At 36.0% G+C, this 17,992-nt stretch overlaps 1 protein-coding gene across 1 annotated transcript in view; it reads left to right on the top strand.

Moving 5' to 3' along the window:
* The first annotated feature begins 7,153 nt into the window (after positions 1 to 7,153).
* dpyda.1 (dihydropyrimidine dehydrogenase a, tandem duplicate 1) overlaps positions 7,154 to 17,992 on the top strand; it is a 206,287-nt gene continuing 195,448 nt past the window's right edge. Inside the window, exon 1 of the mRNA XM_022673644.2 lies at positions 7,154 to 7,548. Coding sequence (XP_022529365.2) covers positions 7,510 to 7,548 — 39 coding nt within the window. The 5' untranslated portion in view covers positions 7,154 to 7,509. The remainder of the gene's footprint in view (positions 7,549 to 17,992) is intronic.

Below are 17,992 nucleotides of genomic sequence, written 5' to 3'. Positions count from 1 at the left end.
CATAGTGTTGAACTGGATTTAACTAGATTAACTTACTTCTGCTGATTGGTAGAAAAGTCACAATCAGTTTGCTATAAGTTCAACATCTTTAATAAGATAAAGTAACTCTAGATAAAATGCACTCTGACAAATGGCTGAGCAGAAGATGAAGGGTTATAATAACAATAATGCTAAAATAATTTTATGAGTTTTTATTCATTAATTGATTTAAAACATTGCATACATTTATTTGAATATCTCATGAGTACAGTTTCTATGTTTTTCTCTGCCAGTAAATGACTTGGCATTTTAGGTAGGACTGGGATTTTTTTCCTTGCCCAAGGTTAAGACATGAGTCAGAAATTGATTCATTCACATTAAATCCCCCACCCACTGTCAGCTGCCCAGAGACGCACACTCAGGTCCTGGTCTCACTGCTTTTTTGATGACGCAGCATGAATAGAGCACATGAGAGCTGTCAGTCTTTGTGTACAGCCTGCAGGTGTGTGCTGGCAGATTAGTCCTGACTCAAACAGAGAGCTATCTCTGACTTGTCTTTATTTGTCTTTCAGCTGCGGAAACATCTTTAATGTATGGAAATTGGCACATTTTCTGCTCAGTTGTGGCAATTAGGGAGCACAATATATTGCTAGTGAATATACACACCACCTCATTTGTGCTTGCAAAAATGGCTGGTTTCCCGGAGAGGGATTAAGCTTTATTTTACTTTCAGTGGAGAATCTCTATTTAACATTATGCGTAGTCCAAAACTAGGCTTAACCCCTGTCTGGGAAACCCTGCCCTTAACCTAAATGGTACAAAATTAGCAGTGAACTGACAGTGCTTATAACCGAAAAAAGGACTGAAACTGGAGAAAAAAATTGTAAAAGAGGGTTTGGGTGTAGGAAGCATGTAATTTAACTTAAAGCAGGTCTGTAGCAATAAAAATAAAAAACTGAACTTTGGAAATGAATGCGAATAAGGGCATTTTTACACCTGTAGTTGTTTTTTCTGGTCCAAATCAGTTGATTAGTTCGTTTACTTGAATTGTTTTCTCCCTATTTGGTTTGGTTTCACACAGGCACAAACCTATACGCACCAAAATGCACACCAATAAACCACGCGAGCACACTCTGTCCTCTGATTGGTCAGAGTTGTCTGGCGTGTGAGCAAGAAAGTAAATATAGCGAGCAGATTCTGTGTTCCAGCGCGTGTATCTGCACAGTGTGAGACTGCTTTATTACTAAATGCTGAAATGCCAGGCCTTTAAACAGTGTTTTCAATGGGACGTGCAGTGTAGATACATAGTAAACACATGGTAAATAGAGTCACGTAGCTGCGAGCAGTGAATGCTGCACAGACCTGTGTAAACAGCATGGAGCAGAGACAGCGTTTGTTCATAGCTGTGTTAATTAGCGTTATCTGTCTAATATATCAGATTTTTTTTTTAGCAGTTTAGCTCAATTAAAAAGGAGTTTATTTGATAGCTGGGTCGGATTGCATCCAGATCAAGTTCTCACCACAAGCAGACCGCTTCAAAATTCATTTGGGAACGAACAGAGTGCGATTACTGTTTTCACACCTGCTCAATCAAATCAAACTAATGGTACAAATGAACCAGAGTCCGTTTTATCCAGACCAAATATTGCTGGTGTGAAAACGCCCCAAATGTTAGGAAGAGGTCTGGCTGACCCACATGGCAACATCTTTATCTCAGCTTAACACTGGACTTCACTTAGAGCTCAGTAGTAAAGTCATTGCTAGGATAACAAAACAAAAAAAGCTTATCAGGGCCATGCAGCACTGCCACTGGACTACTAAAAATATGGGTGTCCTAAAACGTTTTAACAGTAGTGTGTATTATAAGAATTACAGTAACTGTGAAAATAAAGCAGTTGTTGTTTCAGAGATACATCAATCATTTTTACAGACATATGACAAACATATATCATGATTTTCTTGTTGTTTTAGTTCTTCAACAACATAGTAGGAGATGGCACAAATGCACTGATAACATGTGCTTTTATAATAATATAATGTTCCCATAACCAATGTGATAAAAACATTTTGTTCACCCATTTGCTTTACCCATTAGAGTTGTTAACTTAAAGTTTTATCCTGCTTCTCTACCATATACAGCTGTTTGAGAACTTCCAGTGTATAACAGCTGCAGCCATTTCTGTTCACTTCTTCCAGTAAGTGCTAAAAATTGGCCTTTTAAAAACACTCTGTGCTTCTGCTCACTTAAAACTATGTCTCTCAGCTAAACTGTGGTTGTTTTGCTTGTCCCAAAACCCACACTCCTACACTGTACTCACCACAGTAATGAATGCACCTCTAATGGTGGTGCACTATTTTTTAGATTTAATATTTAGTGTGGGAGTGTGGAGTCTGGGATGCAGCTTCTCAACAAAACTTTTTCAGTTTAACTTCAGGAGAAAAAAACATTTATTTGCTGATACAACAAAATACATTAGAAATGTTTTTTTAAGGTAAAACAGCACAACATTTTCAGAAAAATATGTGTGTCCTGACAGATTTTCTTTTATGTGCTTTTAAAATCAATATAGAATAGGAGCACTTTTTTTGTTTAAAAAAAAATACAGACTGTAGTCCTGTATCTGTTTCTCTGCATACTATATTATCCTCTTTTCACCCTGTTCTAAAAATGGTCAGGACCCCACAGGATAGACCACCACAGGGCAGCACAACAGTGACACTGACGTGGTTGTGCTGATGTGCAAGTGTGTGTGTGTGTGTGTGTTTTGGATGTGTGGATCAGACACAGCAGTGCTGCTGGAGTTTTTAAACACTGTGTTCACGCAGTGTCCACTCTATTAACCTCTTTTCACAGTGGCCAAAATCACCTATTTTGAGGGACCCTCTGTTTAGCTTAGAATATATTTTTTAAAAACACACTCTACCCTGGAGCTTAATGGCTCATATAAAAGTAGATACTTGTGCTCCAAAATTTGACCCATTGGATTTCAGCATTTGGTAAATAAAATAACCTCTTATTGATTATATATTTTGATAGTTTAAAAAAAAAAAAAAGAAAATCGCCTAATGTTTCCCCATACAAATCATCATATCATTAAAGTACATGATGATATCAAACTAAGTCTGCTTACACAGGTGCAAAAACTACTTGTCACAACAGTGTTTCACTGAAGAGTTAATGAACAATTCCTCCCCAGAATCACTCAAACAGCTCCTACAAAACTTCTGATAAGTTTAAACACTCCTATCTAGATGCTCAGCATGTAGAAGTAAAGTCAGATGTAGAAGCTCTGTATCTGTTGCTGCACAGTTTGTGTTAGCCATCTTATAGTCACTCATCATTGGGCTCAGGATGCTGCCCACAGGACTCTACCCACAGGTACTGTTGATGGACTGTTCTCAGTACAGCAGTGACACTGAGGTGTTTAAAAACCCCAGCAGCACTGCTGTGTCTGATCCACTAGTACCAGCACAACACACACAGTTCTGAGAATAAGCCACCACCCAAATAACACCTGATCTGTGGTCGTCCTCTGGGGTTGTGAACACTTCAGAACAGGGAGAGAGGAGGATAATAAAGTATGCAGATAAACAGAAGGTCTACAGTCTGTAATTATAGAACTAGAAAGCTCCTATATGCTCAGTGGAGCTGAAAAATGGATAATGGGTGTAGAAACAAGAATGCCATAATGTTATCCTTTTCTTGTATATTTATAGCGCACCACAATTTTGATATCGTCGCTGTCCAATGAAAAACATATATCTCCATTTTTGTCGATTTTTAGGTCACTACATAATTTGAACAGAAATATCCCTTACACTCTGGCAAAAACAAACTAATAGAAACACTTCAAAATGACCTATTTTTACATTGTTGTCAATTGAAAGTTTAGAAGGTTTTTTTCTCTCTCCTGTAAAGTTGTTGTTTTGGAGATACTTGTTTTTCTTTGGACAGCAATGATATGCTCTGTTTTTTCATGTAGATTCTTTTTTACATCAACTTAGAATGCAGAATTAAGTAAAGTACAAGTGTGGACTTTAGGATATGTGAAAAGGTATAGTAGTTCATTTGAGAGATGGGATATCTAGCCCAATGGTTGGTCAGATGGAGATGAAAAATATTAAGAGAAAAATGCCCTCATCAGTAGTTTATAGGCACATCAAATTTATATAAGACATTTTTAAAAAGGAAATGTATCTTCTTCTCATTCTACAATGCTTCACATACCAATGAGAACAATCTGTTCTTTCAAAAAGATGAGTGATGCCATAGAACAACCAGTTTTGGTTCCCTGAAGAATCATTTTAAGTGCACACTCACCATGTATATAAATGTCAAATTAAATGCTATATGTATTCTAACTAAAAGTAACTACGTTTTAGGGATCTTATGAGAAGTGTAGTTGTTTTGTCACATTTATTGTGCAAATATTTTTTTTAGCTTAAGGACAAAATTAATTACTTAGACCACAGCAGACATGCTAAACCAGGGTAGGGAAAAAGCCAGGCCCCTGTAATTCCTGTGATTAATAATGTAATAGTATTATCAGGTCAATTACGACATGACATCAGGCACATCCTGTGCTTGTAATTAAAATGTCTAATTTTACAAAAAAGGAGCACCCTTTCCAAGGCTCTGTTCACATTACCAGGCTGAATTTCTGCTTTATATGCCACACATCTGATTTTTTCACAGCTGTGTGAACATGCCAAACCAGTTTTTTTTAACATAAGATCTAAATCATTTTATATGTGGTCCTGGATCAGATATGCATCTAAGTCATTGTGCAATTCAGGCTTTTACAGCAAAGTGTATTTGAACTTTACCTTGTTCTTGGTAAATGTGTTCTTAAGCATTGGAATAGATCTTAGACAAGCAATATATGACATCAGAGAGGAATATTAGAATGCAAGAACATACATACATACATACATACATACATACATAAAAATGCATATTAAGAAATGGCCATGAAATGTGTTATGAACATTAGCAAAAATATTTCTTTTCAACAAGCCAGTTAAATGGTTTAGTTCAACTCTTGAAAGATGTAAAACCAAATAAATAGGTTTAATGAAAAAAAACCAACAACTTTGCATCAGACATACTGATATGCTGGTATTTATTGCTGTCATAATAAAAATAAATAATTCTCTGTGTATCATGTATTTTTGTTAAAGGGCATTAACTGAATACTTTCATTAAGAGAGAAAAAATATATATCCTGGTTAATTTTATTTAGTGCAGTGTGCAACTCATCTGCTCTCACAGTTTTCTAGTGTTTATTTATGTGCCAATAAGGTTTCTTTTTTTATCCAATGCAACATATCAGACATCAGTGAAAATATAAATTGTCATGTTATGTATTGTGACCTTTATAAGTATTGTGACATTTATGATGTATCGCCCACAATTCAGTTTAATTAAAACCTCAAAAACACTTAAAGAAAGAGAACTTGTTCTACTTTTTGTAACACAATTAGCGCTGTAATAATAACAGCAAAACAAACTTGTTTTCAGTCTTACACATGTACAGTACATAGTAATCAGGACTAATTAGACTGTATAGGTAACCTACAACCTCTTCATATTGTGTGCTAAGAATACAAGTTTTCTTTTTTTTTTTTTGCAAAGTAAAAATGCATAAGTTGTCCAAACGCAAAGGCAATGTTGGCTGCCAATCCCTGTATTTTTGTGTAGTTTATTTACTTTAGTTAGTTTGCTTTCTGTGATGGTAGTTGGGCTAAATCTTGTAGTACATTATACCTTTGTTTTGTTTCATCTTGTTCTTTTGATCCATTGCAAATGTGAAGTGCTTGTATCAATTTTTTCAAAGTTAAAAAGGTTTTAGGTTGCTTTTACAGTTTCTCAGTTTGGTCCGAACCAAAGTAGCAGGTGTGAAAGCGGGCGTGAACCATGGTCCAGACCAAAAGAGCTGTTCTTGGTCTGGTTCTACTGGAGTGTGAAAGAACTTTTCTAGATTGTTCAGACTTTCAGACCAATTACATGAAGTTAAAACAGTTGTTAAACAAAGCAGAGGAAAATTAATTGGTGTTATGCTGAAATCCAACTCCCTTTGGCATGCAGGTGCATCATGCAGCAGTATGGGGAGTTGGATTCTGACAGAGATCTAGAATTCAGCACAACACCTGGCAAAGTAACTTGCCAAAATTATAACTAACATACAAACCAATTAATATGAAGTATAGAAAAACAGAGTTGATGATGACAGGATGTAGTAAAGTTCATAAGTGTGCTCACTAAACTGCAGCGTGAAACCAAAACTAACCGGAACAAATATGTACAATGTATTTAACAAACACATGAACCTTGGTGCAGACTTTAGTCTGTTTTTTAAGCCTTTTAAAAAGCAGTTTGAATCCAATTTCAAAACGATTTAAATAAAAAGAAATGTTTAGGTCAGTTTTCAGAAAGATTCAAACCTTTCAAAAAGTGTCTCAAGCTGTTTTTCCAAATAGCTTTTACACTTGCAACTCGGGACCAGAGTGCACACAAATTTTAAAAGTATTTCAATAAAACAAATAGTTCAAAATAGTCCATAAAAATTCGAATATTTTGAAAGTTGGTTCAAATCTTTTTCAAAAAGATTAAATGAAAAAAATCAAGTCCGTTTTATAATGATTTGAATCTTTTAAAAAGTGATTGAAATCAGTTTTCAAAAATATTCAAATCTTATAAAAAGTGGCTCGAATCAGTTTTCAGAAAGATTCGAATCTTTCAAAGAGTGGTTAGAATCCGTTTTCAGAAAAAAAGGTTATTATTCAAAGGCAGTTTAAATCAGTTTTCAGAAACATTCGAATCTTTTAAAAAAGTTTTCAAAAAATAAAAATAAAAAACAGATCAAGTAAGTTTTTTTCATAAAGATTCCAATCTTTTAAAAAAAAAGTAGTTCGAATCAGTTTTCATAAAGATTCGAATCTTTTAAAAGTGGTTAGAATCATAGACATAATAAAACATATATTTTGTCTGTAGTTAGAATCCGTTTTCAAATATTCGATTTTTTTTTTCAAAAGTAATCCATTATCAAAATGATTCGGATCTTTTTTTTTAAGTAGTTCGAATCAGTTTTCAATTAGAGTCGAATCTTTAAACGCCCCAAAGTTAACCAAACTTTTTCTGCCCTTTTTTTCTCGAATTTTCTGCGCTGTTTTTTCGTAACCCCGCCGCCCAGCTGTTTCAGCAGAAACGTGCAGTGGCGCAAACATGAGCTAACTTCCACCCTCTTTCTCAGAAAAAAGGGAGAATTTGGAGGAAGTGAAGGGGAGGCAGTGGAGTCTGAGTGCAGGGGATATGTGTGTGTGAGGAGCGGAGCGGAGTGGTGTGTGTGGATCAGCCTCCCCGGACCTCCGCCGCCGCGCTGCTGCTGCTGTTATTATTCAGGCTGTGGCGGGACATCCAACAGGTCACTGGACTACAGCACTCACACGACTCGCTGTCTTCGCGGTGTTTAGCCTCTCAGAGCGAAAAGACAAGCGCCTGTCTGTGTTCTGGTTCGGAGAGAAAAGAAAATGGCTAGAATGCTGAGCAAGGACCTGCCGGATATCGAGGTAGAAACAATCCTCTATCCTCTACCTGCTCCATTAAAACAACACATACACACACACACACAGCCTCGCCGAGTCCGGTTACACTGCTCATAAACTGCGGGTCGAATTAACGTTAGCTAGCTAGTTGTTAACTAGCTAATTAGCCTAGCTAAGCTGGATAAATAACGTTATTTTGGGCTTGTTTATGTTAGAAGGCTTATGTCGTCCAAAACGCTGACAGCCACCATCTGTTGTGGGCTGGTGGTGTTTGTAAATGTTTGTTTGTAATGTAACTTAGTTTAAATAGCTAGCTAGTTAGTGTTGTGGTGAACTAACACCTAAAAGACAATATTTATCATTGTAAAACATAACTTACTAACTAAAATAAGTACCTACAGAGTCATTCTCCCTGTTCTTATTCATGAAAAGTGGAAAGAAAGTTAACCTAGGTAACTAAAAATTGTCTGCAGTTGTTGAGAGAAACGTCTCTTAACTCTACTCAACTACGAATCCTTAGCTGGTTAACTATGGTTAACTAACTAACCTAACCTAGATTTGGTAACCTTAGCTATTATAGCCAGGTTAGCTAGTTTACTAACTCCTGTGGGAAGGTTGGAAAAAAACTTTGTGTGGAATTCTAAATGAACGTTACCCCTCAGGACTTATATTATTTTATAGCTATATATGACTTAACTTATTTGTTTTTGGTTTGTTTTAGCCTTTAGTAAGGCAAGTTAAAGCAGGCATATATGTGTGTATATATAGGACCTTTACTACACATTAGGGGTGGGCAATATTATATCGTATACAATATATCGTGACACAGAAATATCATGATATTAAAAATCCATATCATGATAATAGGACTGTTCTGTCTTAAAAGTAGTCTCAGTATTATTTACTGTGAAGCTTTAGGTTTATTTATTGTATAATTGTTTTAGTTTGCAGTTTATATGCATGCACTAAATATTCTGCAATATTATTTGCTGCATTAAATTAATTTATGCTATATTATTTATTTTGCCACATTATGATTATTCTGTTATACTATTATACTATATTCCTGAAAGGAATTAATAATTTTAGTTTTCCTATATTATTTCCTATATTCCTATATAAGTACATCGTTATCGCAATCGTTATTTTAGAGCTATATCGCCCACCCCTACTACACACTTCAACTCCTGCAGTCCTTTCTGTATCTAGCTAGGTATAGCTACATAAGCAATAAATACATTATGATGAACTTTATTGCTGGTTACTGATGTAAAATCGCACAATTATATAGTTATGTAGTGTAGGTAATTTGTGTCCTGTGACACAAATTAGAGTAATGTGCATTTTTGTTTAATGTACTAGTAATCTCACAATATTAGAACATAATATGTTTGTACATGTGTAAACACAGAAGTGTTGTGTTTACATGCACAGCCACAGTAGTTAACAAAAGCTATAATACAATACAATTCATGTTTGTGAAAAAAAAGTAGAGTAATGTGTGTTTTGGTTAATGTTAAAGTAAGCTAGTTATCTAGCTACAATATTTGAACAAAATTATAGTTCTGAATGATTATAAAATTTGATGCTGCAGCTCCAGCAGTCCTACTTTTGCTAGCTAGGTATTGCTATGAATACATACGCAATGAATACTTTTATGATAAACTTTATTTCTGGTTACTGATGCAAAATCACACAATTATATAGGTAGCTCCTGTCCTGTAATAAAAATTAGAGTAATATGCGTTTTGGTAAATGTTCTAGTAATCTATCTACAATACAAGAACATCATTTTTTTATATGTGTAAACACTAAAAAAAATGTTTGTTTACATGCACAGCCACAATAATTAACAGCAGCTATGATATAATTACAACTTTATTTATGTTTTATTTATAAGCTAATGCATAATGTTTGTGACAAAAAAGTAGAGTAACGTGTATTTTGGTTAATGTCAAAGTACGCCATCAACAATATTAGATCATAATGATCCTTCTGAATGATGATAAAATATTATACTGCAAAGATTGCAGTATTTTTGTTTAGTAAGCTAGGTATAGCTACATAAGCAATAACAAACTTTACAAGGAACTTCATTGCTGGTTACTGGTGCAAAAATGCACAATTATATAGGTAGCTAGTGTAGAGAGACAAGTCCTGTACAGTGCCTTTTGGTTAATGTTCCAGTTGTCTATTTACAATATTAGAATGTAATGTTATGTTTACGTGTGTAAACACAAAAGTGTACTATTTATATGCAAATCTATTTTTAGAAAACAATAACTATGATGCACATAAATAACAACTTTGTTTATGCTTATTTATGTGCTATGGTAGCTAATGCATTGTGTTTGTGACCAAACATTTTTTAAATAAGTTATCTACAATAAATAAGTTATGGCTCTAAAATAATATCACAATATTTTCATGGTATTTTCGCGATAACAATATTCTTAACGATATAACAAAACACTGAGTTAAAAAAAACAAACAAACAAGAATATACTACTGCAACAAAATGAAAATTTTATGTTATTATTGTATATGATATGATATGGCACACTCCTAACTTAGATATTAAAAAATACAAAAAAATGTATCAGATTTTAAGTCAATGTCCAGAATTATTAGTCATGCTACTAATAATAATTCACTCCAAATATCTCCATATATCCAGGATTAAAGTAAAATAAATGATACTGAACAGATAGAATCTGTCTCTAGTAGATATATAATAAGAAATGAGAACAGTGTGATTTTTTTTCTTTTGATAAAAACAGTAAAAAAGTAGAACCCTGATGTTATTATTAGGGGTGGGTGATATGGCACAATATTTCAGGGTGTAATATCGTTCACGATATTCAAAAATGTTGGCGATATTATCGTGTACGATATGATATGGCACACCCCTATCTACAATATTAGAACATAATAACACTTCTGAATGATTATATGAATATGATGCTGCAACTCCTGCAGTCCTTTTTTAGCTAGCTAGGTATAGCTATGTAAGCAATGAATACATTATGATAAACCTCGTTGCTGGTTACTGGTGCAAAGTTGCACAATTATCTAGCTAGTGTAGAGACTCCCTGTCCTGTGACTGTCCTGTGAAAAATTAAAGTAATGTGCCTTTTGGTTCATGTTCTTGTTATCTATCTACATGTGAATGATTATAAAATCTCCTGTATGAAAAATGCTATGAAATCTCCAGCTCCTGTCCTTCTTAATCTATGAATAGCAACAAATATTTTATGATAACCTAACCTTCATTGCTGGTTACTAATACAAAATTGCACAATTATATAGGTAGGTTGGCTGAGTTTACCATTTTAGTGTGCTCAATGCAGATATATAGCTGTGCTCTTGGCCAATTCCTTCCTACATTCCAGGACATTCCACATGTTTCAGGCATGTGAGAGTCACATGTTTCTTTCTGGCCTGTTCTGTGAATTTGAGGGGTGGGTGGAGAAGAAGCCATCCTATCTCTCTGCAGGTCAGTGGACACACTGCAGGAGGATCTGACTGACAGTGTGCACGTGCTTATTTGTGCTCAGCATGACTGAACTGGACTCTAGCCATTGCTGGAATGCATACAGCTGTAAAATGTGCGTCAGAAGCCTGTTGCTAAAGAGTTTATGATTAACTAATGAGTCCTATGTTACAAGCTCTAGTGCACACATGGTCCTTTGACACATGGTCCATTGACAAACTGTTAACCAAGTTCACCAGCTCAGGACATGCAGTGCATGCAGTTTTCAGATCTTTTTAGTTTGTATTTTAGTTAAGTACCACCTATAAATAATTTTACAGGAAAAAGGGACACACTATTATACACAGTAGACTACATGTGGCTTTTGTCAGTGTTTGTTAAGCAGTTGTGTGAAGCCACTTTTGTAGACTGCAAGCTAGCATGGTACAATGCTTGTTTATTGTTTCAGGTCAATACAGTATATCTACTGAGATGTCTCAGTCTCAGATTATGTAAGATATAGGAAAACAACAGTAATGATCCATAGTGAACCACAGTATCTATATGGCGTCCTTGCTGCCCCTTACTTGTGAAGTTCCTGGAAGCCCTGGAGCTTCCCATGGATTCGATGAATCAGACTTGCCAGCCCATAGCCCCCTGGGAGTATACAACACCAAACATAATATTGAAACTGGCAGAAAAACGAAAGCAAAACACCCACCCGAATGACTACTACCAGTTATTCCTTGAAACCAGAGGATGTTACCTACGTCATATGACAGTCTACACAGATGGCTCCAAAACTGAAACAAGAGTCATATCAGCAGTCACATGCGCAAACTACCAGCACAGTATACAGCTACCAAACTCCAGTTCCATATTCTCCGCAGAAGCATATGCGCTATTATTGGCCTTGGAATACATCCAAACAAGCAACCGGAAAAAATTTATCATTTTTACAGACTCCAAATCCTGCCTTAAAGCCTTGGAACACCCTGACACAGTCCATCCCATTGTTACAGAAATACTGAGAAAGGACAAAGTACTACGAGATCAAGACTTTGACGTAGTCTACTGCTGGATCCCAAGCCATATTGGAATCCCAGGAAATGAAAGAGCAGATCGACTTGCCAGAACATCCACTGCAGTCAGAATCAGCACACGACCCATCCCTCCCAGAGACAGCTATCCACTGATCTTCGCGTATTTCAAAAACGAATGGCAGACTGAATGGGACAGTAAAACCTTTAACAAACTGCATGACATAGAGGACAAAGTCGGAAGAACCTACACTAGAATGGACAGTCGTCTACATCAAACCATACTTACAAAATGTAGAATCGGTCACTCAAAGTTGACGCACCAACATCTACTGACTGGAGAAGATGCTCCAACCTGTCACCTCTGTAAAGACAGACTTACCTTGAAACACATTTTAATGGACTGCAAACCACTGCACTCAGATAGACTGAGGTTTTTTACTGAACGTGAGATGCCAAATGTGCTTAAAGCCGCAGCACCTGGAAAAATTATGAATTTTTTAAATTTTTTAAATATAACTCAACTTTTATAATTAATTTTATATAAAATAATGCACAGTTTGAAGATTTGACTTAAATACCGCCGTTAAAATGACCCTAGTGTGTCGGCACGGCGTTAAGAACCTATCTATCTATCTATCTATCTATCTACTTGTGAAGTTCGGAAATGTTATTTTGTATTATATCCTATGAAACTGATGTTAATAATAATTTTATCACTGTAGTTATGAAAGGGAAAAACTGAAGTTTGGGTGTATAGACAGGGTCCTACAGCTAAACATAAACCAAGGTGATGAAAGTTACAAGTGAAAATATAGATTTTAATTCTTAATATTTTAGTGCATACATCAGATATTGAGGCCATCTACTGTACCACCATGTCATGCTTTTTTGTAACCCCAGTCACACATGAACAGACAGTACTCAACAATGCCTATGCAAAAATAGTTTTTTAGTGTTTTGTACTAGTCAAGAATAGAAGACCAAAATTTCTCATTTGAATGCATTCAGCATTCAATTACTTCAATTAGTACTTGGTTAAAGCACCTTTGGCAGCAAAGATGGCCTCAAGTCTTTTTGGAAATGATCCCACGGTCTTGGCAAACCTTTTTTTTGGATGACTCGCCCATTCTTCTTGGCATTATCATTCAGTCTCAAGCAAGTAGAATAGGTAGGATTGTTACATATGGTCCTTTGACCACATGCTGTTGACAAAGATTTGACAGTGGACAGTTTGAGACATGCATTGCATTTTCATATACTTTCAGGTTGTCCATATTTTATGTTTCAAACGTGTATTAAAATTCACATGAATTCACATCATCTTTCTTTCTTTTTTTATTTATTTTTTATTTTTTATTCACACAACACTCAACAGTGATGAAGCAAAAATATATAATGCTTTGTACATGTGTCAAAAATAAATACCAAAATATATATTTTTGCACATATTCAGTTTACAGACCTTTCACTTAGTACTTGCTTAAAGCACCTTTGGCAGTAACTATGGCCTCAGTCTTTTTGGAGATGATTCTACATGCTTGGCACACCTCTCTTTTTTGGACGTTTTTCCCATTTGTCTTGGTGGAATCATTCAAGCTCAACCAAGATGAATGGAGGAGATTGATGCAACAACCACATGCTGTTGACCAGGATCACCAACTCAGGACACTCAGTGCATGCGGACAATTTTCAGAACAATGAAAGCCCCAAGTCTTCTTGGAAAAAATCATACAAGCTTGGCACACCTCCCTTTTTGGATGTTTCTCCCACTGTTTTTGGCAGAATCCTTCAAGCTCAAGCAGATTGGAGAACGGGGAGTGTTGGTGCACAGCCATTTTCAGAGATGCTTGAGATGCAATGTTGGTTTCAGGTCCAGACTCCAGGACTTTAGTGGAGTTTGTCCTGAAGTCATTCCTGTGTTTTCTTGGTGGTAATCATCGGTAAGCTTGTCTCGTAAAAATGTAAACATTCTGCATGAGATTCTCAGCATTCTGGGTTAGGATTTTATTAAGTTTTGCTCAATTTTTCTATATTTCTCTTTATCCTGACTAGTCTTCAAGCCCTGACTGAAGGTATAGTAATAATTTCTGCAGGTTGTTGTACCTCTTAGTGAGATGTGGCTTCTGTCCTTTACAATAAAGGCTTTATTGAGTTCTGGACCAAAGGGTGTCTTTTTATAAGGTTCACCCTTACAAAAAAAAAAAAAAAAAAAAAAACAGGAACAGCCCAATGTCTATTAAAAGGTAAGGTACCATAGGTCTTCTGGTTGGTGGCTGGTTACAGTATGATGTGTGACTTGAATGGAGCTTCTTTATTACAGGATAAAAATCTACTTTGCTTTGGGTCCTATAGGCTGTGCTTTGAGCTCAATTAATGTTTTAATCTGAAAGGCATGGTCTGGAAGAAGGGGGAAGGCCTGCCCAATGAGTAGCCAGCTCTCTACTGTGCAGATTTTGTTTGCAACATCTACAACATGGCTTAATTTATGTGTCTAGAGGACCAGATCTAGGAAGACTGTTGGTGATTTGAAACTTCTTCCATTAGCGATTGATGGAGGCTACCATACTCCCTGAATACTTTCAGTGCTCCAGAATTAATTTTTGAAACGGCCCTGTCTTTCTAGTTTATGGAACGTTCTCTAGACCTCATGATTTGAGCTATGGGACATTTCTATAGCCAAGTGTATTCCGTTTCTAATTTTTATGTTAAGAGCATTCAATTAGGCACAGGTGGACATAAGTCAAGCTCAAATCAAGGACCGTTAATAGAAGTAGGAAGCACCAGAGCTCAATTGCCAGTGTTCTTTATTAACTAGACGAGGCTAAAAATCTCTTCTGAACAGCACTCTATTTGCTAAAACAGCACTAAAATAAATTCAGACCAGATCGCCTGCTGCTGATAATTTCATAGATTTTCCAGTTTATTCTAGATTATGTGCGTGACTGTGAAAAGTAAGCCTCTGTGTGTTTTTAGAAACGGCAGTTTTGCTCTCTTCCTCTTTGGAACAATGTTCAATTCAAATCTTTGTCATCCTGTCACTACTTCTTTTATCATATTTCTGTTTTAATATAAAACTGATAAAGAGATATGATTTTATATGAATGATCACATCAGGCTGAAATCTCTTAAAAGTAGCTTGTGGTGCTGGTGAATGCTGGTTGCATTAGCTAGCTGCTGAAGACTTTAATTTGAAAAATTATAAAATGTGACAGCCACTTTCACTGACTGCTAGATGCCGTATGCCATCTGACAAGGAAAATACCTTGCTATTATAGAAAGTGATATTTTTAAACTGACAACATGGCATTGTCATTGCTGAATAATAATTTGAAAACGTGAAAAATCACCCTGATATATCCACTACATGCCTGCAGCGATCTGTCTCTAGCTATAAGTATAAAAATCCCTTTATGCAATTCAGAAAGGAATAAGGTTAAAATAAGCTGCATAGTGAGAGTACTATTCACAAGCATTTTTTTTAATAAGAGGTGAGAAATATACTCACTATTTTGCAACCAATGCAAGACCAGACATATAGCCTTTTCTCATTATTTTTATTCATTGTTAATAAATGACTAATGCGGATGCATGTTTTTAGTTTATGATCTTCTTTTAAATCCTTTAAAATAAGCTTTTGCTGTTTCTATTTAATGCTTAATTAAAGAATAACTCTTAATTAAAACATATTTTTGATTTTCACTTAATGTTTGTGCTGTTCCATGGTGCCAGTATGCAGCCCATTCTGCTGAGTTTGGTATAAATATATGTTCGGTATACAGCACCAGCTTCAGAAACCACAAGTTTACAGCACCACAGATATAAGAGACTACCTACATTCTTTACAGTGTATTTTATTTCGTTTAACACATTTAGGGTTACTACATGATTCTTCATGTATTCCGTCATAGTCTGGATGGCTTCAGTATTAATTTACAATGTAGCAAAAAAAAAAATAAATAAAATTGAATAAGAATGAGTGTCCAGAATTGTGGTTCGGTGCGCTCTTTTTACCTGTTTAAAGCAAGCGTTTGCTGGTTCTGTTCAATACTTGGGTTGAGGAAATGTATAGAAACCTAGCTATGTGTGCTTTTTTATTCATAATGAAGAGAACAAAAGAATTACAGCTTTATAATACTAAATGCTGTCAGGTTGGATATTGGACAGAATTCGTTGAGTTAATGTAGAATAAATTTAAATGATCTCAGTTAATTTAAATATCAAACATCACATTTGATTCCAGCATCTTTCTCACAGTTTTCTCCATTAAGGACCTCTGATTCCTTCTTAAACTGCCTGCAGTGAAAGTGTGCCCTTATAAATACAATTATGCGCGCACCATTTAAACCATTTGCACATGGTCTCTCACCTTTACAGTCAGGTTCATTAGGGAGTGTAATGGTGTTGGTTACACGGTGGAGGGTGGGAGATGTTTAGCACTTGTGCACATTGCAAGGCTCTCTGGAAGCTAATATGAGTGAAGATGGCCCAGGCTCCGTGCTGGGGGACTCTAATGCAACCTTTATGGAGAGCAGAGGGAAGTAAGTCAAGCCTTTCATTAGCATCTTTATTCAGGAAGTAATGACAACAGTGACGTGACCTTCGGCTCCCCACTGCACTTAAGACCGGGACTAAATGACTCCTGTCTGCCATTGAAAATGGCTTTCTAAATCTCATAATAATTGCCATCTCTGGAGCAATTAAATCCTCCATTTTTCTGCAGTCCTGTCAGATGTCTTATTTTAATATCCAGCCGCACTTCTGAAAGCGCTAAATGTGGGGCCCTTTTGTGTGTGCGTGTAGATTAATTAAAATCCTCCTGGATCGCCATTGGAGTTCATTAAAAACCCACAGCAATACAGCATTTAAACAAAGAGGTATGACTCCTCTAGCAGACCTTGGTGCCACTCCAGGGCTGTTCTAGTCTGAAATGCTGACAGGAGATTGCTCCAAAATAAAATGCAAATGGAATATTATGGAAATGTTTGGTCACTCAAAAGGCTTACATGTCACTGCTAATCACCAGGGGCGCCTCTGCTGTTTTTTTTATCAGCCCTACATGTGAACCACGTAGGGGTCTTTCAGACTGTGTATTTGCATCAGCATCATCATGTTTATATGCATAAGATAGGAAATTATGAAATGTTTTCTTTGTTGGATGTTTAGTTCAGAATGTAGACACAGAATCTGTCATGTCCTCAAACTGCTAACAAGGCTGGACATGTTTTTAGGCCTTAATTAACACATATGATAATGGCATATTGATTTTTTTTACCTGATACTTTCAGTTTTCATGTGACGGAGCAATAAGATTTAATGAAATGTATATGTATTTGTCTAAAAAGCAAGCCAAGAAATTTGTAACATTTGCATAAATATATTTGGAACATTTGTACATATATTATGATTGACAAGGATCTCCTCTCCACTGGTGGTGCTGTTTTGCCACATGCTCACATCCCATAAAAAATAATGTGGTTATGTTTAGGGTTAGGCTAAGTTAAGGTTAAGGTAGGGTTTAGGTTAAGTTTAGGCTTAGTTTAAGGATGTAGGTTCAGATGATTCAATTATACAGGTTGCTTTTAATAATTTTTCGGGTCGAATCATTTTATTTTTGCTTGTCTGGGTTGCATCAGTAATTCATATTTATGCACGAGGATTAAGCCATGTTTAGCGCACACTGTATGCATCTGAAATGGTCCTGAAATGGGGAGCTGGCCATGGTGCCAGTTTCTTGTAGTGTTTGCATGCAGCCTGTTCTGCTGAGTTTGGTATATATTGGTACCCTCACTGTCGTCGTTTTGGAGGCATTCAGGCCAGCACTTCAGGTCTGTGGAACAGAAAAGTAGAAAAGTGGTGTAGGAGTAATTGCACCCTTGGCAGAGTTGGGACGGATTGCTCTTTTAATCAATCACAGCAGCAAAGATGAGCCTGTGGCCTGTCACATAGCAGTGTT

Source organism: Astyanax mexicanus, chromosome 6, assembly GCF_023375975.1.
Source record: "Astyanax mexicanus isolate ESR-SI-001 chromosome 6, AstMex3_surface, whole genome shotgun sequence".
NCBI lineage: Eukaryota > Metazoa > Chordata > Actinopteri > Characiformes > Acestrorhamphidae > Astyanax > Astyanax mexicanus.
Note: the sequence above shows the minus strand (reverse complement) of the source record. Positions and strands in the feature narration are given on the sequence as shown.